The 27037-nt window shown below is 36.6% G+C and overlaps 1 protein-coding gene across 1 annotated transcript; it reads left to right on the top strand.

Annotated features, from left to right (window-relative positions):
* The first annotated feature begins 338 nt into the window (after positions 1 to 338).
* ST13 (ST13 Hsp70 interacting protein) lies at positions 339 to 26638 on the top strand. The gene is made up of 12 exons (XM_029205421.1): positions 339 to 600; positions 5656 to 5713; positions 7801 to 7876; positions 9592 to 9662; positions 14072 to 14138; positions 18273 to 18357; positions 18479 to 18589; positions 21049 to 21151; positions 22266 to 22382; positions 23016 to 23064; positions 25116 to 25249; positions 25753 to 26638. The coding sequence occupies exons 1-12, from the start codon at positions 491 to 493 to the stop codon at positions 25879 to 25881; spliced, it is 1110 nt and encodes a 369-aa protein (XP_029061254.1). The 5' UTR covers positions 339 to 490; the 3' UTR covers positions 25882 to 26638.
* Positions 26639 to 27037: the final 399 nt, after the last annotated feature.

Here is a 27037-nt window from a genome sequence, read left to right as displayed (position 1 = left end):
GAGCTGTGACCGCCGCTCCGGCCGGAGGGCCACCCTGGCGTCATGACGTCATGTTCCATTTAACGGCCACAATCACAGAATATTCTATTCTAAATGACTCCCCGCAGGGGCTGACAGCTCCCGCCTCCTTGAAAGCACCGGATAGGAGGTTGATCCATCTAGAGCACGGTTCTGAGTGAAGATAAGAATCCGTGCATGGAGAGGCAGGCACCAGCACGAACAGCTACACTTCTAGAAGATTCTAGCCAGTGCACAGCCCGGCGGTAGAGGAATAGGAATGAACGGGCGAAGGACCCGGGGTCACGAGACCGTTGGGTGGGCGGAGCCAGCGGCCGGGGAGGTTCTAGTCTGTTCTGCCTCTCAGCAGCCGACCCCTTTACGCGGTCACGCTGAGCTAGCCCGGGCTTGGGATCGGGCCGCAGCCTCCGCCGCGCCAGCCGTCTCCTGCTGCCACCTGCCGCCTCCTGCTGTCTCCCGCCGCCTCCGGACCATGGACCCCCGCAAAGTGAGCGAGCTTCGAGCCTTTGTGAAAATGTGCAAGCAGGACCCAAGCGTTCTGCACACCGAGGAAATGCGCTTCCTGAAGGAGTGGGTGGAGAGGTGAGACCCGGGCCTGAGGGCCGATGGGGGAGGGAACAGGGACGGCGGGAGGGGGAGCTGGGCCCGAGCTGGCGCGGGGCGGAGGAACTTGGAGCTCGGCGGCGAGTCTCGCTCCCTGGCGGCGACCTCGAGGGGCTCGTGGAGGATCGGGAAGCTTAGATGGTTCAGAGGCAGGGAAGGAAAAGGCAGAGCTGGGTTCCCTCCGCTCTGAGGTCGCCAGGGGTGTGTCTTCGGCGAAATACGGAGATGCAGATGGTTGCGGGCAGCAGGACACTGTAGCCGTGAGGGGGAGGGGTGAAAGCGGCAAGACTTAGATTTCGCATGGAGTTGTTTTTCTTGAAATCTCTGGTGTCATGCTGAGGTCGCAGTGACACGAAGCAGCTCCTTTACGCACTGTGCCTTTAAAAAGTGGTGTGATGTGTAAGTTATTTAATAAGTTACAATAAAAGTGGTAACTATGTTTGATTACTTTTACAATTACAGCGATTCTAAGTGCGTAGAGTTATTTTGGGAATCGCTTATTGTACCTCCGTAGTGGCAGTGCCATCACGCCAAACACTTTTAAAAAACTGATTTTTCAAGGACCCACATGTTAACACGATCTATTCTTGTTATCTTTAACTCCAGAGTACGGCGCTACGAGCGTGGAATTAATTGGACAGGCATTGTGCCAGGTGCTAGCTAGGAAACAGTTTAAGTACAATCTATTTAGGGATACAGATGGATAAGTACAGAAATTCGTCTTGATATTTAGCATGTAATAGAGATTAGTATTCTTCGTATTGAAGGGGAACTTAAGGGAGAAAGGGAACTCTTCCCCGAGATGATTCTTTAGAGTCAGTACTCCTGGTGAGGAATTTAAAAGAGATGACACACAAATTGCATCTCACGGTGATAAATAGCGAGTAAAAAGGGATAAATAGTGTAAAACAATATGACTCCTAAAAGATACTACCCTAAACGTTGATTTGTTTATTTTAGTAACATTTTTATAGGGGAAGATGAACCAACGATTAGCCAACATTTGAAAGAATATTTCTTCCAGTGAGCTTGTTCTAACGAAGAAACTTAAGTTCAGATCTATCAACGTTGTCTGGGGTGGGATAGTAATTTTTTTTCTCTAAGAATTTTCTCAGTCCTTTTTTCCCCCACCAGTTTTCTAGCTACTGTAAGATTTTTGCTCATGTTAATTTATGTAAAATTCTGAGAACACTTACAATTAGTTACTGTAGTAGCTTAATAACAGTTGTTAACAGTTAATACCGTTTTGCAAATTGTGCTTTTTAACAGAAAAATTTTTAGGACTAGGAATTGGTCTAGATTTTAGTCATTTTCTCTGTTGAGTAACTTGATCCAAAAATGTCACTTAAGATATTTGTATGCTTTTGTCCTCCTCTTACTTATTCATTGGAGAAAAGAGCCTACAATTAATAAGTTCTTAAAATTCCAGGTAAAGCGGACCTATACTGCAGGAAGAAATATCTGGCACCAAGAGTGAGCGGTATATTGAGTGGATACAATGTTATGTTCCACTCCCAGAGAGGTAGAGGACACTGTGAGGAAAAAGTTAACACGCATCCGAGAGCAGTGTTGTAACTTGTGCTGGAGTGATTGTGGCTGTGTAGAGAATTCCGATTTATGGTCTGAAAATTCTGGCAAGTATTGTAGTCTCTGAAGTGTATCAGTTCCTCTCTTTTCTGTCTTGGTATCAGCCTTCTTAAAGCAGTCCAAAGTTATAGGAGATAGGGTTGAATGTGGAGACTCCTAGGTCCAGTAATATTCCTAAACCTAATCCTACTTTTAGGGTTCCTCAAGTAGAAACCATCTCAGGTTTTCCTTTAGTCCATACTAAATTAGTCATGGATATCCAGGCTTAGACATTGAAGAACAGTCCATTTGCTTATTTGCCATAATTTCTACTATTGTTTATAGCTTAAAATTTTATTTGGTTTTAAGAATATATAAGTTTAATAAATTGAACAAGAGAAATATGAAGAAAAAAATTTTGGCCCAATAGTCAGTGGGAATCAGGGAGACTACATTCTTTCCAAGAAATAATGTTTTGGAATATTTTTGTTTTTCTAGGGGGAGAAGTATTTTCTGATGCTATTTTCTCCTGTATCACAACTCAGTCTACTTTGTATCTTGCAGTTACTTTTATCCTTTTATTTTATGGCAATTTAAGATCAAAGGGAGAATCTTTGTATTCTAGTCTCCAGCACAGTGCATGCATGGCACATGGCTTTTCAGCAGATTTGTTTTTTTTTTTTTTTTTTTTTGTGGTACGCGGGCCTCTCACTGTTGTGGCCTCTCCCGTTGTGGAGCACAGGCTCCGGACGCGCAGGCTCAGCGGCCATGGCCCACGGGCCCAGCCGCTCCGCGGCATGTGGGATCTTCCTGGACCGGGGCATGAACCCATGTCCCCTGCATCGGCAGGTGGACTCTCAACTACTGCGCCACCAGGGAAGCCCTTCAGCAGATATTTTAAATGACGTGAATAGGATGCATTTGTACCCTCAGTGAATTTAAAATATAGCACCCAGTGTTTTGTACATGTGTGTAAGTAAATATAGCACAGAGTAGGTTTAATGTTACCAAATTAAGAGAATTATGACTGAAGTCTTGTGTGGTCCCACATAAATGCCTATATTGGCAAAGTCCAGTTTGCAATTTTTGGCGGAGAACTATCTTGTTTTAAATCTTGGAATCATAAAATGAAACTTCTGTACCTATAAATTGGTGTTACCTTCCAATAGTTAACTAGAATTTGGAATGTGAGAAACTCTAAATGTAGTTTATGAATAAACCCTCTTGGGTTTTCCTCCCAAGTTTTAAATTTTTTAATTTTTTGGAAACAGTTTCTAGCTTGCAAACAAAATGCAAGTATAGTACAAGGAACTTTTTTCTTGAACTATTTCCAACACTGTGTCCCCAACACCATTTAGGGTGTGTTTTCTGCAAACAAGGACAGTCCTCTGCAGTACAGCCGTCAACTCAGGAAACTGATACTGATACATTAATAGTATCTAATCTTGAGAATTACATGTTACACTTCGTACTCATGTCTCTTCGTTCTGAAATAGTTCTTCAGTCTTTCACTGATTTTCATGACCTTGGCAATTTTGAATATTATGGGTCAGTTATTTTGCAGAATTTCCCTCAATTTGGGTTTGTCTGATATTTCCTTAGGATTAGATTTAGTTTAACACATTAGTTGGCAGGACTGTCACCTCCCAAAGTTTTAACATAAATTACACTGTTAGGACTGTGTTTGGATGTCACTCTAAATACATTCTTGGATGCTGCATTTTGAAACTTAGGAAAAACACAGTTTAGGAAGTCTGGTGCCTTCATTAAAATTTAACTGCAAAGAACTGGTATTTGATTACTGTGCTCTTTTGAAAAGTTTTTCGGTAGAATAGAATTTTAAAGAATTTTGTCCTGTTTGTGTGCTTGTTCCCTATCATTAAACCATTTCACTTTGCTGAATTGCGTAGTTAGATGTTTTGGATTGTGTAATGATTGGCACATGGGAGCCGTTTTTCCTTATCAAAGGTTGAGTAACTGAAGATTTTTTTTGTTACTGTCACATTAAACAGAATGGGAAAGGTACACATTTTTCTTAATTGAATGGTACATACAAGAAATTGCAAATTTTGTTTCTCATTACATTTGTTACTTTGCATTTATACTTTTACTTCATGTTGGCCTTATCAAAAGATACTATTGAGTGAATAGGCAAGCCACAGGGTGGGAGAAGACATTCGCAACTTGTAAAACTGACAGAATGTGCATATGCGGAATATACAAAGAACACCTACAAACATGATAGACAACCTAATAGAAGGCTGGACAAGAGGTGAACTTTACGAAAAAGGTTTTTAAAATGGCCAGTAAATGTATGAAAAGAGACTCAAATTACAATAAGATACCACTACACACCTGTTAAAAATGCTAAATATTTAAAAGATGGACAGTAGCTAAGTGTGGAACAGATGAATTCTCATACACTGGTAATAGATGTGTAAGTTGGTAAAAGAACTTTGGAAAACCAATATCTATTTAAATCCAGTATACTCATACCTTATGTCCAGAAATCCCACCCAACTGAAATTAATGTAAGCATGGCTCTGATAACTAGTTATAAAGAATCGACGCTTACACATGTTTTGGACTAGGTTCCTTTCTGTTTTCCAAGTTAACATATCTTTGTTTTACATAAAAGTTAATGGCCTCTTTTTTTTTTTTTAAGGCACATGTTAAGTCTTGGTGATCTCCAGCTCTCACTATTGTGGAGTGCTCTTAATCCACTGAATTTTTTAATCACTGGACTGTTGCATGTAGCCCTTATGCTTAGAAGGAGCATATGGCACTAATTCTTCATGGTCTTATTTTTTCCTTATTTTTAAGTTATTTATGTATAACTCACTTGGTTGGCCTGGAGTATTTGGGAAAGAAGGGCTTGCAAGGCCAAGAAGAAATTCTAATGGGTGAAATTTAGAGATGATAAGGAGAAAATCTTCAGTGTGAGGGGCATATGAATATAACCAAGAAGAACCCTTGTAGGTACTAGTCAGAGGAAACAAATGTTTTGAATCATTACACTGTGACTTCATACGGTTATTTTATAAACTGCCTATTTGAATTTAATTGAGCTATTCTTACTAAATGTCAAACTTTTGATTCAAAAATTCAAAGTTTTGGATTCGAGTATATCTACTGAACTCTAACAACTTGTACAAATGATTTTGTCATTGCATGTTTCTCTACCTCTTTTCCTTTTTCTCTGGGAATGGGCAGAGAAGCTATATAATTAAGTTTACTAGACTTATTGAGACAAGGAAAGGGTTAAATTTTTATTAACCAGTATCCTAAAAGTAAATAAAATTTTAAGCTGAAAGAAACAATACTGAAGCATTCAAATGAGTTTACCCTTAGAGGTTTGAAAAGGTAACTATTTAAATATGCAACCTTTTTCTCAGCATAAATAAATGTTTCTTGGCTTACTGAATTTTAGTTTTCTAAACAAATATCTTTTCTTTCATCTTTCTCAAGCATGGGGGGTAAAATACCACCTGCTACTCATAAAACTAAATTGGAAGAAAATACCAAGGTAAGCTATGAATTTCATTTGTATGTTTACTGATAAAGTACAATAAGGTTTCTTAGGGATGTTTGTCACCTTCTGCCCTCAAATTGCCATTCCTGATTTCCCTGAGAAATCGCTTGGAAGTAACATCTTTGTAAAATTTCTATTTGGACATCAAATCTCTATAAACTGGTTTAACACTGAGAATGTGGGGTTGAATGTTCACTATGTTGTATAGAGTAAGTGAGAATAAATGCTGGATATATGTTATATGCATGACCTGTAAGTGGTAAGCTCTGTGTCTGTGTGCATTTGTAGTCTTCATCTTTATTTATTATTTTTTTTAGCCACTCAGTGCTGCTTGTGGGATCTTAGTTCCCTGACCAGGGATTGAACCTGGGCCCACAGCAGTGAAAGTGCTTGAGTTCTAACTACTGGACTGCCAGGGAATTCCCATTCATCATTTTTGGTTGTTTGTTTTTTAGCACGTAGCATAGTGTTTTTGTAGGTACTTTATTAATATTTGGAAAGTAAATGAAAAACAGCCCAAATTAGTTACTCTCAATTTTTTTTTCTGCCCTACCACCTGAGGGATGTTTCTGAGTGTGGTTCATGGAGTTGCTTTAGCATATTTGCCAAAAAGGTGTGTACAAACAGGAGGAGGTTGCTGTATCTAAAGTTTAGAGATGGGGGTGGGGGAAGATGTACTCTTAATGCTCCCTTGGGACTTCCCTGGTGGCGCAGTGGTTGAGAACCCGCCTGCGAATGCAGGGGACACTGGTTCAAGCCCTGGTCTGGGAAGATCCCACATGTTGTGGAGCAGCTAAGCCCGCGAGCCACAACTACTGAGCCTGTGTGCCACAACTACTGAAGCCCATGCACCTAGAGCCCGAGCTCTGCAACAAGAGAACCACCGCAATGAGAAGCCCGTGCACCACGACAAAGAGTAGCCCCCGCTCGCGCCATAACTAGAGAAAGCCCGTGCACAGCAATGAAGAAGACCTAATGCAGCCGAAAATAAATAAATTAATTAATTAATTAATTTTTTAAAAAAAGAATGCTCCCTTTGGAATTCCTTTTTCTCCTATTTTCTGCCTTCATGTCTAAAAGGTTTTTTTCCTCAGAGTCTTCTGACTAGCTGTCTTAAATTGATAAGAAAATTTGCTGTTTTATTATTTAGCTTATCTTTGAACAGTGAAATGAGAGAAGTTAAGTAAAAGCTTCAGAAGTAGTAATTTTTTTTTTGGTGAGTCAGTTGTCAGAGTTTGGTAGATTCTGAGCCCTAGGTAAGGTATTTTGCCATGTGATACATGTGTGAAGACAAAATTGTATTGACTTGTATCTCTGCTAAAAAATTTTTATTTTGCGAAAGTAGTATGTGTTTGATTATGGAGAGTTGTGGACTACAGTGCCTGTTAAGGGTGTTACATAATATGTGGTATATCCACTTTATTAGCTTCCTAAAATCCAAAATTTTAAAAATTCTAAAACTCATTTTCTAAATGGTTTGGATGAGGGACTGGACCTATACTTAATTAATTTATTTATTTTTATTTATTTATTTTTTGGCTCCGTTGGGTCTTCGTCGCTATGCGCGGGCTTTCTCTAATTGTGGCGAGCGGAGGCTACTCTTCATTGCGGTGCATGGGCTTCTCGTTGCAGTGGCTTCTCTTTGTTGCGGAGCATGGGCTCTAGGCGCTTGGACTCAGTTGCAGCACATGGGCCCTACAGCACGTGGGCTTCAGTGTTGTGGCACGTGGGCTCAGTAGTTGCAGTGCATGGGCTCTAGAGCACAGGCTCAGTAGTTGTGGCGCATGGGCTTAGTTGCTCCACTGCATGTGGGGTCTTCCCGGACCAGGGATTGAACCTGTGTCCCCAGCATTGGCAGGCGGATTCTTAACCACTGTGCCACCAGGGAAGTCCCTTTAATTTAAAAAGAGAAATAAAAATAGAAAGCAAAAGCTAGTTTACCAAAACAAAACAAGAAAGAGCATCAACAACTGAAATACAGTGTATCTGAATAGTTTATACATAAATTGGTATAAATTAATAGCATATATGTTGGGTGTGTTATTAAATGCTGATAGCATTGTTTGCCTTCCTTTTGCTAGGAAGAAAAAACAGATAGTAGGAAGGCGGAGGAAAACATAAAGACAGACGAACCATCAAGTGAGGAGAGTGATCTAGGTGAGGAGATGGTAGTTAGTTTGTATTTGATAATCTCATGATATGGTCCTGTGTTGATTTTTACTGAATTGACTAAATTAGTGCTATCTAATAGAAGTATAACGTGAGCTACATATGAAATTTAAAATTTTCTAGTAACCACGTTTTAAAAATTTAAAGCAGTTGAAATTAATTCAAATAATATATTTTAAACAATATGTAAAATGGTACCATTTCAGCATGTAATCAATATGGGAAAATTATTAATGAGCTGTTTTCCTTTTTTCATACTAGGTCTTCAAATCCAGAGTATTTATAGCATATCTCAATGCAGATGTTACCTTTTTAATGGAAATGCTTGATCAGTATTCAGACTTCATGAAATTTGTATTTGAATAAGTTGGGTCAGATACCCAGGTTTTTCTAGACATATGTAAAAGTTTTCCAATAAATGAATCCAGTACCAAAAAATTATTTTCCTTTAGTACCTGCATCTGTGTTAATAAAACTGGTTCAGTTTAGAAGAATTGATGTCTATGCCATGGGCTTGGGGTTTTATTTGTTTGTTTGGTTTGGGTTTTTTAGACTGAAAACAGACAAATTTCTTCATAAATTTGGAGGTCCTTTGAGACTATAAATGTATACCCCAGTTATTAATTGGGCAGTCTCTTAATTCACAGAACTTATCTAAAAGCTTAAAAAAAATACTCATTTTTCAAATTTTTTTCAAATTTTGAGTCCGTTGATCTTTGGTATGTTAGAAAGGGTTTGTTGTTTGGGGGCTTAATCAGATCTTTTACTTTTTGTAAAATTTTTTTAGTCTTACAATGTTCTAACAATTACCATGACTAATATTTTTTAAAAAATTAACTCCATCTAAAAGCATTTTGTGCAGGAATCAAGCTGTTTTATAATTAGAAAAAGTTACAAGCTCAGTTCCTGTTAAAAATTGATTAAAAATTTATTGTTGGATGTTAATTCTGATTTCAGGTAGCCAATTTTAATTTCATTCTTTTTTGACAGTTGAGAGGAAACTGCTTTTATCACATTTACTCTTTGCTAAAAATGTCTCCTAATGTTTATTGTTTAAAAAATTTTTGATATATAACAGTTACTTTGTTTTGTTTATACAGTTGTCCATCATGAAGTTTGCAGCATAGCTCTTTGTAGTGCTATCTTTGGGGGTCAGTTCTGTACGAGTAGTATACTTTTAGTTTAAAATTTATCCATACTATGTTTTCAAAGGCAGAAAATGGTAAAATTAAATATTTTATCATGATTTACATCAGATTATCACTATAACTTGTGCTATCTGCATAAAATATTTTTTAAAAAAACATTATAGTATATTGGTGTGTAGAACACAATATTTCAACTGAATCAGTTTGTTGACACTGACTAAATCAGTATGTCTGTGTAATATGTAATAGGAATAGAAACTATGCACTTGCCAGAGTACCTACTACAATATGATAATAAATACCTTGCATTATGTGACTATTAAAATGAAATATAATTTTACCAAAACAATAAGATTGTGTTTAACAGGGAAATATTTTACAGTGTACCAGTTTAAATAAAATTAACAAAGTAAAATATTTAAATTAATCTAGAGTAAAATGTTCAGTTCATCAGTTGCACTAGCCCAGGTTAATTAATTTTTAATAGCCTCATGTGGCTAGTGGCTACTATATTGGATAGCCCAGGTCTTATTTTCATTTTCTTAACTTCAACAGAAATTGACAATGAAGGTGTGATTGAACCAGACACTGATGCCCCTCAAGAAATGGGAGATGAAAATGTAGAGGTAAGTTCAATGGCTTATTTTCTGCTTGCTGCCAGGAATGTGAAAGCCTACCTACTGTAATAATTTTATGACATCTCTCTTCTAGGAAAAGCGCAAGTTGAATCTTTCTCTGACTTAAGGCATCTAGGAAAGCATTTTATTCTTTAAAATATTTGTGAAAATTCCCTTTATTTTTAATCGTAGTCTCTAACAATCTCTGAAATACTTGTTTTGTTTACCTATTTCAGTTTGCATCTGGTTCGACTGCTTTTGAGACCATAGAGTTCATCTAACATTTATTTCTACAAGTGGAATTACCTGTTAATGGGATATCTATTGCCAGTTTTCTAAAATGGTTTTGTCCCAACAAAAGATATTGCCCTCAAGGTGGTGAAAATCGGTTCTTGGGAGGGGGGCTTGAAAAAAACCTAGGTGTTACAATGGTTAGTGGTACTCCAAAGGTCATAGCACATTCACATATATGCACTATATCTGCAGTATTAAAATGGAGGGGGTGAGAAGTAAGAAAAAATTGCCTAAAAAGGCTCTTTGGGGGTTGATAATGAAACAAAGCTTGAGAAACATTGTAATATACTAATTGCAGTTTAAAAGATTGGTCCATATTCTCACCAGTTCTTGATATTGTCATAATTCATCTTTGCCAACCTTACTGTGTGAAATGATATGTCCTTGTGGCTTTTAAGTTTGCATTTTCCTGATTTCTAATAAAGTTGACATATTCTCATGTTTATTGGTTATTCACAGGTGCTTGTGAAGTCTTATTCTAACTTTTCCCTTTTTTTTTTTTTACTGGTTTATCTCTTTCTTGCTGATTTTTAAGTTCAGTTTATATTCTGCTAACAGTTGATGCCAACAGTTTGTCGTCTGTGTGCTCCACAGTTTTTTCTACTAGTTTGTGGTTTTTCTTCACTTTCTTTACATTGTCTTAGTATACAAAGTCTTTTTTAAAATATTTTAATTTTATTGGAATATAGTTGATTTACAATGTTGTTAGTTTCAGGTGTACAGCAAAGTAATTCAGTTATACATATACATCTATTAATTCTTTTTCAGAATTTTTCCCATATAGGTTATTACAGAATATTGAGTAGTGTTCCCTGTGCTGTACAGTAGGTCCTTGCTGGATATCTATTTTATATACAGTAGTGTGTGTATGTTAACCCCAAGTTCCTGATTTATCCCTCCCCCCATACAAAATCTTCTAATATAGTTAAATTGAAAGTTCTTTTATATGCTTTATTATCTTAAGGTTATAATTGCTGTAATATATTGGCTTTTTCCTTCTGAAAATTTTATGTTTGCCTTTCACCTTTAACCATCAACACCATAATTGAAAAATCCTTTTCCTCACCAATGCCAAAATACACGGTTTCTGTATATGTTTGGGTCTGTTTTGGTGTTTTCTTGTTCTACTTGTCTAATTTTTTTCCATGCACTAATGACACATTGTTGTATTTAGCTTTATATTAAGTCTTGTTATCTTGTAGGGCAAGGACCCCCAAACCTTTAGGAGTAATTTTGGTTGCTATTGGCCCTTTGTTCATCCATATAAATTTTAGAATCAGATTGTTACCCCCCTCCGTTAGAATTGCATTAAACCTAAATTAACAAATGGAGAAGCTACATCTCCTCATTGTTGAGATTATCCATGAATGTGATATCTGTTTTATTTTTAGGTCTTTTTTAATGTCTTTAAATAATTTAACTTTTTCTCCATAACGAATATAAATACTTTGTCAATATTTGTTAAAAAAATTAATCATGTTCTGTTTATTGATGGTGCCGTTCATCTCGGTGTGTCTAGGTTTATAATACTTTCCTACTTGGGATTTACTGGGCATCGTAAATCCTAGGGTTAACTTTTTTTAGCTCTGGAATATTTTCAGCTAGTATCTCTTTCAAAAATGGCTTCTTTCCCATTCTCTCTACTCTCATTCTGGAGCCGTAGTTAGATACAGACTTTTTCACTATTAAGTTCCATCTCTTTATCACTGACGAATTGTGTATGCTTTCTTTGTCTAATCAGCTGTTCCATTGATGTTTGAATTTGAATGCTTGTTTTTCATTTTGATACTTTCTCTTTGATTCTTTTTAAAGACCACTTGGTTATTTTTAAGTCTCTTGCTCCTTACTCATTTTCAGAACTTGCATTTATTTTCTTAAACACATTAAATTCTTTATCGGACTGTTTTACTGGTCTTATTCTCCTGTTATTTTTCCTGACTCTTGCTCATTGAGGTACTTTGTTTACTGTAGTTTGTGTGTGTGCGTGTGCATGCACGCGTGTATGTGTTGACCATGAGTTCTTGTAAACTTTACCTGTGGAAAGGTTTTGAGGCCTGAGTACAAGGTGTGTTCCTCCAAAGAGAGAGATGTTTGCTTCAATCAAGACGCTGAGTTGGTGCGACCAGCTCAAGGATCACTTCAGATTCTCAGCATGGTTTTTTCATTGCTTATTTAACTACAGAAGTAATGTGAATTACTTCTGCAAAGGCTGGCTTGTGGTTATGAATTTTCAGGGGAGATTTCTTTTTCTTCTCTCTATATAGGTTTCCCTCTTTGGGACAGGTTTATTTTTGATATACCATTATGCCTGCAGGTATAGGCATTTGGGGTTCCAGATTTGTTTTGGAGGATGTCTGATTAGACAACATACATTTGTATCACCTGAATCTAGACTTTGTTTCATGTGTCCTGCACTATCTTCAAAAGCAGAATTGCAAGGTCACCCAGTTTGACACCTTCCACAAGGGTGATAGCAGATGGAGCACTTGGCACCTGGCTGGATTTCAAGCCTTCACTTTATTTTGTTGTTTGAGGATTTCTACATTCTTAGGCCAAAGATGGCTTTTATTGATAAAAGGTGTGTTTTAGACTTGTTCAGAGTATCATGTGCATCATATTGCCATAAACTGAAGTCGTCTTTTTGCAGGTTATCCTGGCTCTGTAGGATGTCTTACTATGTGGAAAGTGTGTTTTCCTTTATTCTTTTAAAAAGTTTTAGTTTGTCCAAAACTTGTAGGGATTTTTGTTGGAAATGCTTTGAATTTATTGAGTAACTTGGGGGTAGATTGATACAGTTGATAATTTTTTCATGAGCATGATATATATCTGTGTCCTTTAATAGAATTTTATCTTTTCCCCTGCTCCCTCCCATGAAAGTCTTGTGTGCTCTTAGAATGGTATCTTGTTCTATTATATTTTATAATTGTTGCTGATGTGGAAGAACTCTGGGTTTGTTTTTTATGTTGCTCTTGTATTCTCTTGTTCTCTTCAGTAAAGAGAACTTTACTGAATTGTCATAGTAGATCTAATAGCTTGTCAGTTCTATTAGATTTTCTAGGTATGTGTATAAAGACAGCTGGTATTTTCCTTCCAGTTTTTAAACGTATCAAATCATTTTCTTAATGATTAGCCAGCACCTTCAGTAATATTTTACAGTGATGGTGATAGAGTGGATTTTTGATTGTTAAAGAAATCGCTTCTTGTAGGAGGTTTACTGTATGTTTTCATTATTAATGATCATTGTACTGTCAGCATCTTGTACGGTGTTTGTTCTATCTAGTATAGGTGCTCAATAGATGTTCATAGGACCAAAAGAATGAGACATTTCTAAGATTCAAGCCTCTTAGGAACTAGCTTTTCCACTTGTGGAGAGACTGGGTTTTAGTATAGGTATACCTCCAAGATCTCATTGTGAGTTAGGTTCTAGACCACCACAATAAGGTGAGTCACACAAATTTTTTGGTTTCCCAGTGCATGTAGAAGTTATGTTTATACTATGCTGTAGTCTTATTAAGTGTACAATAGCATTATGTCTAAAAAACAATGTACATACCTTAATTTAAAAATACTTTATTGCTAAAAAATGCTAACCATCTGAGCCTTCAGCAAGTCATAGTAGTAACATCACAGATCACCATAGCAAATACAATAATGAAAAAATTTGAAATACTGGAAGAATTGCCAAAATGACACAAAGTAAGCAAATGTTGTTGGAAAAATGGCTCCAGTAGACTCACAGCATTGCCAGAAACCTTCAATTTGTAAAATTTGTGCTGTCTGCCAAGTGCAATAAAATAAGCTATGCCTATACTTGTGAATAACTAGAAAGGATTTGGTAAAAACTAGGGCAGAAAAACCTCAGATCGGGATGGAAGGAAGCAAAAGTCATGTCTAGGGCAGAGTATAGAGAATGAAATTTATTATTTAGTATGAAAGATTAAAATGTATCCTGTAAGATTTCTTACTAATCCTTTATTATAATTCTCCTCTTTGTTCCCTTGAGACCAGAGAAAAATGAGTGGAAATGGGGGTTGTGACTACCACATCCCTAAGAAAGTCCAAATTGTTTCCTCCTTCCCTTTGCTTTTCTTCTACTACTTAGTTGATATTCAATTTCCCCATAGATAACTGAGGAGATGATGGATCAGGCAAATGATAAAAAAGTGGCTGCCATTGATGCCCTAAATGATGGTGAGTGATTTTTTTTTTTTTTTTCTCTTTGCTACATTTCCTACAGTAGTCTGAATATTCTCTTCTCTACTTTTCTGCTGCAGTAACTGTTAATGGTGGGAAACTGGAAGGGAACTTAAATTTATTGAGTATATGGTACTGGAGAAGAAAGCGTCCTGTCCTCCACTCACCCCTTTCCCATTAATAAAGAGGCTGAAATCACTCAGGTATCAATTATCTTGCTTCAGGGCGTGTACAGATCCTGATTGTAACTCAAAGACTGTACTTTCCTGACTATAGTCTAGTGTTTCTCCACTGACAGGAGGCTTTGGAACCTTCTTTATAATAAAAGCCTGATGGGAAAACCTGAAAAAAAAAAAATAATAAAAGCTGAAAGGTTTTCCCCAAAAATGGTATTAGATCAATGATCCTCGACTTTTTACATTGTAACACCCTTGACAAATATTGTCCATCAATACAACACTCTTGTTCTAGTTTCTGCATGTTAGAACCCCTTCAGAAAATCCTATCAGAGTGGGAGAGTGCTGGTAGTATTAAGTATTATGTTTAATTAGTTAAAATTTATAAGAACAAATTATTTATTAACTTGGGTACTGTGCAAACCCCTTTATAGCTGTGTGGTGTAGTGTGTCACAATGCCATCATTGAATAGATGCTATTGTATAATGCTGTTGTGCATTTGTACTTCATCCTTAGACTTAGAAGATGACTAAAGTTTTATTTTAGAATGAGTTCAGTATCGATTGCTGTTCAGGTTCCTTTTCATTGTAATCCCACCACCTTCTTAAGCTTAAGTCCTTATATGTTTATACTATTGCAGTTACCTTAATAGTTTGTCTACCTGACATGTCTCTACTTCATTGCTTTCTATTCACTGCCCCTAGATCATTCTTATTTAGAACTTGTTTTTATTGGTACACACTCCTTTGCTTGTAACCTGTAACTAACTTTTGCATACATTTTGAAGCTCATCATAGCATTGGACCTGCTAGAGTCAGATCCTATATTTTGCCTTCCCAGCCTTATTCTTTTTGAGTATTAACCTTCCATTCCAGCCAGACCTCACTTTCCTAGAATGTTCCTTTACTTGTGCTTCTCTGTAAAGCTCTTCTTCACCTATTTCAACTTTTAAGTTGTACCCATCAATTCATCCCCGCCACTTCTCTTCCTGACCATTCCTTTTCCACACTAATCTTTTCTTAATTTCCCTACCACCTAAGATTTCTATTTACCTAGCATATAATTGTGCCTTCTACATTCCTGCCAGCTTTATTATATTTTAATGTGCATTATTTCATTAAAATCTCATACTAGTCCCATTTTACAGATCAGTGAATAATCTGAGGGCTTAGAGGGGTTTTGACTTGCCCAGGATCTTACTGTGCCATACTATCGACTCATTATTTTTGTCACTTATTTTGGCATATTGTATTTTTTAAAATTTACTTACATATTGTCTAAGCAATGTTTAACAAAGTGAAAATGAAGCAGCCACCACCTAATAAGTCACATTTTTGTTTTTCCTTATTTTTTTCCAAGCTATGTTTATTTGTAAATATAGCCTAGTTCTAATTTTAGAATAGGTACAATTTTATGGTGTATGTTACAGGGATAAAACACTAGTATTATAAGCTAGGGATTGTAGGTTCAGGCCCCACCTGGGGTCGGAGAGGCAGGAATATAGTTAAACGCTGGGTTTAAGGAGCCCAAGTTGCTGGGTTTGAATCCCAGCTCTGGGGCTTACTAGCTACGTAAACTTAGAGAAGTTACTCTCTCTGCCTCTGTTTTTGTTCCCTCCCTTGTAAAATATGGATAATAATACCTACCTAATAGAGTCATAAGGAATAAATGAGTAAATGTGTATAATATGCCTAGAATAGTACCTGGTACTAATATTAAGGTACTGGTACTTTTCTTATTAAGACCTTAGTGTTTCCAGCTGTCACATTATTAGAGGTATTTCTGTTAGGCTTTTTCAGTTTAATATATTTGTTGAACAAATATTTATTGAAGGCTTACCATGTTCCAGATGCTGGATATACAGCGGGAAACAAAGCAGACCAAGTTCTTTACTTCGTAGACTTTATATTTTGGGAGAACAAAAATAAACAAATTTATAATATAAAGTTAGGTGGTAATTAGTGCTATGAAGAAAAATAGAGCTGAGTAAAGGGATAGTCAGTGATGGAAGCTGTATTTTATATAAGGTGGTCAGGAAAGCACCTGATGAAGTGCAGGGAGCAAGCCGTGTAAAGAAGCGCTTTTGGGGACATAGGGGAGAACAAATACAGAGGTTAATTGGGAGAGCGTTGGGGGCAATTACGTGTTCAAGGAATAGCAGAAAGGCCAGACTATCTGGAGTGTGCTGAGCGAAGGGATAAGAGTGGTAGAGTTGAGGTCAGAGAAGTGCTTGGGGGGTGGGAGATGGGGGGTGGGAAGGTGGTGAGGAGGACAGATGATTTGACAGCTCACTAAAGAACTTAGTAGATCATGCTAAGGATATAGGATTTTATCCTTGGTTATGCAAAGCCATTGAGGGTTTTTTGACTAGGAGGATTTCATAGTGAGAAGAATTTACTTTTGTAAAGGATTATTCTTGCTACTCTGTGTAGATCAGATTTTAGGGGCAAATTAATGCTATGTTCATTGGAGAAGTAGAAGCCAAGACATGAGTTGGTGTGGCAGAGGTATATTAGGAAAATACCTGTGAGGCAAGGTGGGGGAGCAGGGAGAACTGGAGGAGTCTGGGAAGACAGTGAGGCTATCATGTAGGTCTTACCCCTCTGTAGGAGAGATGGAAGGTTGTGTAGGAAAAGTCTTCAACGGTGTGTGTGTTTCTAAAAGTCTAGGCAAGCCAAGGTTGCCCATTAGAGGAGTTGCACGTCTCACAAGAATGGGCCTACCTGGGTATCCTTCCTGTATTCAGTCATTAGCTGGGAGCAGCCTATGGAGTATAGCCTTGAGCCTAGAAGGCGGCGTTCTCCATCAGTTGTGCTCGCTGCAGGAAATCTAAGGTGCATTTTCATGACTCCACAGAGGGAGGGAAGAAATTTTTGTAGTCCAGGTAGCTAATGATGATAGCTTTGCATTGGGGCAGAGTTTCCCAAACTTGCTCTGTTTATAGTGTCCTCACCATTTTCACTTTTTTCACAGCACTCCTAGGCCAAAAGAAATACATAAGAGTTTAGTTTATAATGTAGTTAGGTTCAAACAATTTAATAAGTATCTGTGTCCTAACAAGTTAGTGATTGTTTGAAAAAAATAATACAAATGGAAAGAAAATATATTTAATTTCATTCTTTAATAACCATGTTTATTTTCTAGTAAGCAGTGGATATATGTTGGGCATTAAACAGCTTCTCAGATCTTGGAATCAGATTGGACATTGCCACCCTCACTGCTCCACATCTCTTTTTCTACAGTTCTTGCTTTTTTTTATCATAGAAACAACTTAAAAAGAAATTAATTAATTTTTGGCTGCATTGGGTCTTTGTTGCTGTGCGCGGGCTTTCTCTAGTTGCGGTGAGCGGGGGCTACTTTTCGTTGCAGTGCACCGGCTTCTCATGGCAGTGGCTTCTTTTGTTGCAGAGCATGGGCTCTAGGTGCGTGGGCTTCAGTAGTTGTGGCACGCGGGCTCAGTAGTTGTGGCTCGTGGGCTCTAGAGTGCAGGCTCAGTAGCTGTGGTGCATGGGCTTAGTTGCTCCGCGGCATGTGGGATCTTCCTGGACCAGGGCTCGAACCTGTGTCCCCTGCATTGGCGGGCGGGTTCTTAACCACTGCGCCACCAGGGAAGCCCTGTCCTTTTAACTTAATGGATACAAGAAAATGTAATTAATAGAATAAAATTGACTTATCCTTTGATTTTATCTAAATTTAAAAGCCAATGAGTCCTACCAAGAATGTGGTATTCTTATATTTTTTAGGGGGGTTATGTTCCCCAAAATTGTCTGTCTTGAGTGATTTACAGTATAGGTATGGTAAAGATTTTGCTTTGAAGAGCCAGTTTTGTATGTTAATTTAGAAACTAGTCTTACTAGGCTAAAAGGGAAATGTGAAAGGCTAATTAAAGAGACCAACAGTTTTTATTAATATTTTTTATCCACTATTTCTCAATAAACTTTTGTTTCACTTTAGGTGAACTACAGAAAGCCATTGACTTGTTCACAGATGCCATCAAGCTAAATCCTCGTTTGGCCATTCTTTATGCCAAGAGAGCGAGGTGAGAATTCTAAATAAAAACTGATTTCTGCTTATTTGTTTAGATAGAATTGCTTCTGTGGCAACCCCCAAAAAGTTACTGTTTGAAATGAATACTTTTTAATATCATACTTATTTTTTAGTGTCTTCATCAAATTACAGAAGCCAAATGCTGCCATCCGAGACTGTGACAGAGCTATTGAAATAAATCCTGATTCTGCTCAGCCATACAAGTGGCGGGGGAAAGCACACAGGTAAATAATGAGACTTAGTTATTTTCAGAGCTCTTTAAGTTTAAACCTGATGTTTTAATATACCTTATTTAAAAAAAAAAATCGCAGGATTTCCCTGGCTGCCCAGTGGTTAAGACACTTCGCCTTCTAATGCAGGGGGTGTGGGTTCGATTCCCGGTTGGGGAGCTAAGATTCCACATGCCTCACAGCCAAAAAACCAAAACATAAAACAGAAGCAGTATTGTAACAGACTCAATAAAGACTTTAAAAATGGTCCACATCAAAAAAAAAATATTTAAAAAATTGCCTAAGGATTTAATTTTAATGTAATACATGCTCAGTATGTAGAATTGAGAGGATGTCATAAGGAACAAGTAAGAAAATAAAAATCCTTTTCAGTGCTTCCATTCAGTGAATACCAGTGTTAACAGTTTTTGGCCACATATAGACAAATGTAAGGTAAGGATTTTTCTCAGTTATCTCCAAGAAAAGAGAGTGGCTTTATATCAGTGTCTTACAAACTTTCTGTTATTTTCAGACTTCGTAAATTAAGCAGCCAATATATTATGGAAAAAGGAATATACTAGCTTCAGACTACTTCGATCACTGTTAGGTCACTTGAAGAGTCAGATAAGGGGGAAAATAAAGAGGTGAATTTAACCCAGATCAGTAATCAAACCTGGAAGCAAAACTTAATATACAGATGAGTCTTTGTGGTTTGGGATGAAATGTCCTGTGCTATTTACATCTTACATGGACTGAAAAGGTACTGTGCTTCAAGTGTGGATGGAGATGAAGATGAATATGCTTGGGACCATCTGTATTAGGTGACTCAAAAAGTAGCTCTAGTGATTATGAAGACATGTCAAAGATACAGGCAAAAGAAAAGATTGGAAAATTTGTATTAATGCTCTCTGGGTATATGAACGGTCATGCATTGCTGTTGATTGTCTTGAGATCGACCCCGTTAGTCTTTGAGCATTTCTTGGCCTTCTGGTATAAGAACTCATCTTGTACTTTAGCTTGGAATAGACCAGGGACTTCCCTGGTGGTCCAGTGGTAAAGAATCTGCATTCCAATGCAGGGGACGCAGGTTTGATCCCTGGTCAGGGAACTAAGATCCCACGTGCCACAACTAAGACCCAATGCAGCCAAAAAAGTAAATAAATAAAAAATAAATTTAAAAATACACATATATAACATCAAAGAAAACCATTAAAAAACAGCTTGGAATAGACCATTTCTCCAGAAAATCTTGGTTTGTTTTAGTGGGGATTATTTTGTGGAAACGGAAATTTGGCCACTAGGTATGTTTATTGTTTCCAGGATATCGTCATTGTCATTTCAATTAACAGTCAGAAAAAACCTTTAAAAATAATGATTTTAGGGAAAGAAATTGAGAAATTTTGAGTTTATACCGATATTCTCAATTAAAATTCAACATTAAATGTTTTCCATTTTGTATTTTAGACAGTATTCTCCTAGAATCATGCCTTAAAACTAATATACCCTTTAAGTAAAGTTTATTTTGCAGTTCTTTCTTATCCCTAGGATATGTCTCACTTAAGATATACAGTCAGAATACTGGTTTAAAAATTACTTGAATTAATTTTTCCTGTATGGTTTATGTTGTCAGTGTGATAAATAATTAGCCTCTTTTTATTTCTGTTTGTATTCAGGGTTTGGGCTTGCTTTATTTCTGTCCTTTCTGATTTAATTTTCTTATTTGAGTATGTAAAACATTTGCATGTTTAAAACTGAGTTAATAGGTATAACCAGAGAAGTCTCATTTCCATTGCTATCTCCTCTACTCCATATTTACCTATCTCCACCAACCTTTAGTTTCTGATCCATCCCATCTCTCCTTTTTATTTATTTATTTTTTTGCGGTACGTGGGCCTCTCACTGTTGTGACCTCTCCCGTTGCGGAGCACAGGCTCTGGACGTGCAGGCTCAGCGACCATGGCTCATGGGCCTAGCCACTCCCCACGGCATGTGGGATCTTCCCTGACCGGGGCACGAACCCGCGTCCCCTGCATCGGCAGGCAGACTTTCAACCACTGCGCCACCAGGGAAGCCCCCATCTCTCCTTTTTAAATAATATGTGCACACATGTTGTTTTCTATCCCATATAGAAGGTAGCATGCTGAATACGCATCATGTTAACCCTGTTTTTAATGAGTTGAAAGTTGTGGCTCTATATAATTTTTTAAAACATCATAATACTGTGAATTAAAACAATTTTTTAAAAGCTTTTAAACATTTTTTAGTAGAACAGCTTCACAGTTACCATAGAGGAAATTTAAACTAAATTTTTATGGAGTGGAACATACTAATTGAATTGGTTCATGAAAATTTGTAGTTGAATATCTAAACCTCTTCTGTAACAGTCCTTTTTTATAATAAGGAAGTAAGACACCATGCTACATAAGTGAATATATGTGTAAAAGGCTCCAAAAATTACTTAAAATCTGTTTCAGACTTTTGGGCCATTGGGAAGAAGCTGCCCATGATCTTGCCCTTGCCTGTAAGCTGGATTATGATGAAGATGCTAGTGCAATGCTGAAAGAAGTTCAACCAAGGGTATGGTAAAGTAGAGAAGGGAAAAGTCATTACTAATGGCTCTAGTACTTAGCACCCTAGCAGTAAATTAACTGCAAAACAGATGCAAAGAAACAATCTTTGGAAGTTATAATCTGTAATCACTTAAATTTGTGTTGAACTCAGGAAATCTCATTGGGTTTTCATGCTTTAATTTCTCATGCAGTATTACAGCAAGCTATGTTATTTTGTTTGCAACCCTGCAAAATTATAACCAGAAGGTTAGAAATGGAAAAGGGGCATCAAGTTTACAGCAAAAGAACAAATAGAAAATTTATAAAATGCAGCCCAAGATTGAGTCTGGTTTGTCCTTATTTCTATCTAAAATTGTTAGTTAAAACAACTTAGTGCGTTTACATGGTAAATCTTTCAGCTTTGTGGGAAGTTCAAGAATTTACTATCAGAGGCTTTAAGATGGTGGAAGTTTTATTGAATTTAATCTATCAGATGATTTGATTTTCTTTCTTTTTGTAACAGGGCTAACTCAGCAAGGTTATCGGATGAGATATTCTAGAACACAAGGTTCTTAAAAAATAATCATAAACAAGCTAAAATAATGGTTGAATATGAATCTCATACGTTTATATTATTCTGTGAATAAATACTAGATTCCAAATGTTTGGCATGGACTATGTACTAGTGCCTGGTACATATTTTCTCTTGATTGTTATAGTTAAGACTAACATACTTCTCCCTGCCCTCTCATTTTATCGATGAGGAAAACTTCAGTATAGTTAGACTGTGGGAAGTAACTGGTATGTGTGTTCCCAGTCTCTGCCTTCCCATGGCAGGTATCAGGCAAAAATTGTCATGCAATTTGACATCTGTTTGTCATCCTTGCACTAGGTAATTGTTTCAAATTTTTAACACTTTTCTCTAACTTCAAATCCCAGCTTCTTTTCTTTGTTTCACAGTGGACTTGTTAAAGCCTGAGTTAGGTCTTTTTCTATAGGGTAAATCTAACCCATTTTTCACAACTATGTGTTGAATTAAATCTCTCCACAAAGAAAAGTAATTCTTTAACAAAACCATTGATTTGTGCTGACCTTATTCAACTTTCAGAGAAGACATTTTTCTGTGGCTGTTTCTTCCCTAGGCCCAGAAAATTGCTGAACATCGGAGAAAGTATGAGCGAAAACGTGAAGAGCGAGAGATCAAAGAAAGAATAGAAAGGGTCAAGAAGGCTCGGGAAGAACATGAGAGAGCCCAGAGGGTAAGGTTTCTATACTTACACCATTAAAGCAAAATATAGTAGATGTGACTTTTGGATATCATTCTAATTCCTGGCTCTTGTTAAATAAAAAGAGCTGGCTGCAGTTCTGTAGGATAGTGATACTACTTAAAGGAAGTTTTCCTTCCCTTCATTGCTTAGTCTTCAGATTCTTAAGTGAGTTTGTATAGCACCAATTTATATCCTTGTTTGTGTTCTCCTAAAATCAAGACTTTTTCCTGATCAAGTAATTAATTTAAAACTTGGCAGTATTATTTGCTTTCTTTAGGATGCAAGCCCTGATATTTTAAGTTTTATGATTACTTCCGTTTTAATAGTGGATTCATAGCTATTTAAAATTGACTCTAGTTATTTTTTAGTTTTAGTTACAAATCAAAAATATTACTTGCAATCATTACCAAAAGTAATACTCATTGAGAATCCAATTGAAAATTGTTTTTTGGGAGATGGGGTGTCTCCTTTAGTCCAACATTGCCATTTGAAACTTGTCAAAACTTGTAAGTCCTCTAACTAGCTTATTTTACAATTTTTTCATGGTTTTGCATGGATAAGGTAGGCGTGGACAGCAGACTTCCCCCTTCTTATTATATAATTTATTTCCTCTTTGTATTAAAGGAGGAAGAAGCCAGACAACAATCAGGAGCTCAGTATGGCTCTTTTCCAGGTATTTTGAAAGAAAAATTAAAACTCTTAATATTGTAAATAATTGGGTAATATTCTGATTTGGAGGCTCAGGTATGTATATTGTATTTTGTACCATTAGTCCCTGGAACACTGAGTCTTTAGAATGTCAGCCTCTAGAAGGTTTCATTCTTGTTAAAAATTTTGTTAGTGGAAATACAGTATATTATTTTCCTCATATTTTGAGCAGTATACTTTTTAAAAATAGATAAAATTTACTGAGGTCTGAGCATTGTATTTTATTAAAAGACTATAAGAATTTATTATGATGTATTAATTAGAGTATTCCTAAATGGCTGTAATGGAATTTTGTTCTATTATACATTGATATTCATGAGGATACTAGGTAAAAGCATGGAATCATTAAGCACAAAAAGTTCTGCATTCAGTGTAGAATTAATATATCAACACATTCTTCCCTTTCTTGCAAATGTCAAGTGATCAGAAATTACTAGTGAGGCAAAGCCTTGAATGATAGAGGCCTATGCGATACAGGTAGAATGAGGTGGTGTGAAATTTACGTAAAGAGAAGAGAGTTGTTTTTTTTTTTTAAGTTCGTAATTGTAATGGGGGATCAGCAGCTGCAACTAGCTTTCTTGTAAAGGTTTATAGAGGCAGCTGCACACCACTTATGCTTCCCTTGCTTAGAATTTACCACACGGTCAGAGGCTAGGAAAGGTAGCCTCTAATCTGAAAGGTCATGTGCAAGCAACTAAAAAAAAAAAAAAAAAGGAAGGAACATACATTGGGGATGACTTGGAGAAAAAGCAAGAAAATAAATTTTAGCTCATAGCTTACTTTCTGTTTATTAGATAATATCTTATATCAGGTACCTTTGTTTTAGAAAATGACCATTAATGTGGACTAGTACTAGAGATAATTTTTTGTTATGTGGGTTTTATTATATGGATTTGACAAGCAGACTGGCTAACTATTGTTGCCTTGGGTCAGTAATTTTTGTAGAAAGTAGTTTTAAAAAGTCAGCAGTAGCATAAGAAGCTAGAAGTTGTTTTCAGGCCCCCGATTAGATCTCCTTATCTGTGATTGTTAGTTACTTATGGGCACGTTTGTATTGTTGAGACAGATGGAAATCACTGTGTTATAGGTGTTTCTTCTTTATGATAGCTTTATTTGTAATGACCCTTGATCTGTAGATTAATGTTACCTGTATTTCTTTTTAGGATGTCCCTATGTTGGTGTTAATTGTGATTTTAGGATATCTCCAGTGGACATAAAGGTTTATGGTAGTGAAAAACTGAGTAGAAGAGTTTGGATTTGTAATCTAAAAATATACTGGGAGAATTAAATCTTTTTTACTAGAGCATTGTTTTCAGTGTAAAAAAGAGACACCAGGACTGCTTGTTAAAAATGCAGATTTTCAGTTTTACTTTCAGAAATTTTGAGGCAGTCAGGGTGGAGACTAAGATCCACAGCTTCTTTTTTAATTTTTGGCTGAGTCCTGCAGCTTGCAGAATCTCAGTTCCCTGACCAGGGATTGAACCTGGCTCGCGGCAGTGAAAAGCACCAAATCCTAACCACTGGACCACCAGGGGACTCCCAAAAATCCACAGCTTTTTATAACAAGCATTTCAGGTAGTTCTTGAAGGAAGCAGTTAGCTTAGGGGAATATAGTTTTTTTGGGGGGAAAAAAACCCACACTAAACTCTTATGAATTAACTTTAAATTGAAACAGACAAATAATATTAAAGAATGAGAAGATAAGATACAAGGTGACTTAACGAGACTTTTTAATTTTATAATTCCAAGGGACTGTTAGTTTTCTCTCTGAGGTAAGACTAGTTTTCTTTTTAAAGTTTTGTTACTAGGAAAAAAATATTTACAGCCTTATTTTTAAATAATGTTAAAAATTATGTCTTGTTACATCCAGTTAGAATGTTCAGACTACTTTGTGTTTAGTAGCACTCTTGTTCTTTGTGCATGCACATGTGTTATTTTAATCAGGAGGAAATAGTGTACTCAGACTGCTTGGGAATATGCTTGGTGTCTGTACAGATCTTTCATTTATTCTTGTAGGTGGCTTTCCTGGCGGAATGCCTGGTAATTTTCCTGGAGGAATGCCTGGAATGGGAGGGGGCATGCCTGGAATGGCAGGAATGCCTGGGCTCAATGAAATTCTTAGTGATCCAGAGGTTCTTGCAGCCATGCAGGTAAGACTTGGAAGAACAAAGTTGGACTTTATATCACTGAGGCATTTCTTTCATAATTCTATGTGGAGACAGGTTAAGGTTACTCTGTTGGCCATATTTTATTGAGCTGAATTACCAAATAGCTTATCATGCAGTTGTGACATTCATGTTCTTTTTTTCAGAATGAGTAGCTTAAGTTTTTAAAAGTGGTTTATAGGGAAATACTCTGTAATAGTTGGTAATTATATCCTGTTGTCCTTTTCTTTGTATCAAAATTGTATATCTTTTTTTTCATTGTCTGAAGTGACATCATTGAGTTGGAGTTGGAAGTACACATTAATAATGTTTATGCTTCAGGGACTTGTCCAAACCTGAGTTGACTTAGCCATGACAAATTTGAAGGTCTGAATTAAGAGATAGGATGTAGGATAACAAAACTGATGACCCATAGAACATTTTTTTCATACTAAATATATATATATGTATACACATATATATATACACAGACATACCTTTCTTTGCAGGATCCAGAAGTTATGGTGGCCTTCCAGGATGTGGCTCAGAACCCGGCAAATATGTCAAAATATCAGAGCAACCCAAAGGTTATGAATCTCATCAGTAAATTGTCGGCCAAATTTGGAGGTCAAGCGTAATGCCCTTCTGACAAATAAAGCCCCTGCTGAAGAAAAAGCAACTTAGATCACCTAATGGATGTCGCAATAATACAAACCAGTGTACCTCTGATCTTCTCATGAAGAAAGCTGGGGTGCTTTGAAGATAATCCCTACCCCTCTGCTCCAAATGCAGCTGAAACATTTTACAGTGGTTTGCCATTAGGGTATTCATTCAGATAATGTTTTCTTACTAGAAATTTAAAACTTTAAACAATTTTTAAACCTTAAAAATATTTAAAACAAAAGGGTGTGTTAATCCCTACATTTTTCTTTACTAATCATTTTGGTTTTTTCCTTTGAATTAGTTAGGCAAGGAAGATACTTCAGTATGGAAGATTTATTGTTCAAGTTTGAGTGAAATAAAGATTTATTAGTGGGAAGCAAATGTAACATTTAAATAGATAAAGTTTGAGTTGGATATATGGTCACTGAGGCATTTTGATTTGTCTTTTTAATTGCTTTATTATTATTTTTTTTAATGATTTGCTTCCATGAAACTATTGGGACCACCAGTCTTGCAGTAGGACCTGGGTAGGGACTGGAAGTACTTGGCAGGGCAGCAGTAATCTTACTACATTTTATATAATGTGTACCCTTGTGCAGATGGCTTAAATCCTACACTGTGGTGAAAGGATGATTTTTATACTGCTGCAGTAAAATTGGATTACTTCGCTCTGTTCTTGTCTGATATCTAAAATAAATGTTTCACATTTCCACACAGGGGAAATAAGGGAATACTTTTCTTTTTGTATTTCTATGTTTAAAGTGTTCTTTTCAGATCAGAAAATGCCCAACTCTTTGCTTTCTACTTGTTTTCACATTTTTTTCATCCTACTCTTCTTGGGGTAAAGCTGATGCTTTTTCACTAGCGTCATCACTGCTATCATCATTCACAGCATAATTATGCAAGCATATTTAACGCTGGGTTTAATTTAATATGTAATACTTAATATGTAATATTGTAGGGTAATACCCATAATAGCTGTAGTTTCTTACTTGGCCAAGAGATTTCATATTTAAGTGTTAGATTTCCTCTTTGGTGAAATCTTAACATACCAAAAGATGTTGGAAGAAGGGATTCCCTTTGGTGTTTGGTCTCCTACTTAGGAAATACCTATTGCAGTTAGAGTTTATC

Source organism: Monodon monoceros, unplaced genomic scaffold (genome assembly GCF_005190385.1).
Source record: "Monodon monoceros isolate NGI ecotype Baffin Bay Population unplaced genomic scaffold, NGI_Narwhal_1 Super_Scaffold_6, whole genome shotgun sequence".
Lineage (NCBI taxonomy): Eukaryota > Metazoa > Chordata > Mammalia > Artiodactyla > Monodontidae > Monodon > Monodon monoceros.
This window is presented reverse-complemented; position numbering and strand designations above follow the sequence as displayed.

What these genes read in the sequence shown, in the direction of transcription:
- ST13 (XM_029205421.1), top strand. Translation starts at nt 491, where the DNA reads ATGGACCCCCGCAAAGTGAGCGAGCTTCGAGCCTTTGTGAAAATGTGC. An exon ending in AATTGGAAGAAAATACCAAG is followed by an intron (nt 5,714 to 7,800) that starts GTAAGCTATGAA and finishes TCCTTTTGCTAG; the next exon opens with GAAGAAAAAACAGATAGTAG. An exon ending in CTTTATGCCAAGAGAGCGAG is followed by an intron (nt 18,358 to 18,478) that starts GTGAGAATTCTA and finishes CTTATTTTTTAG; the next exon opens with TGTCTTCATCAAATTACAGA.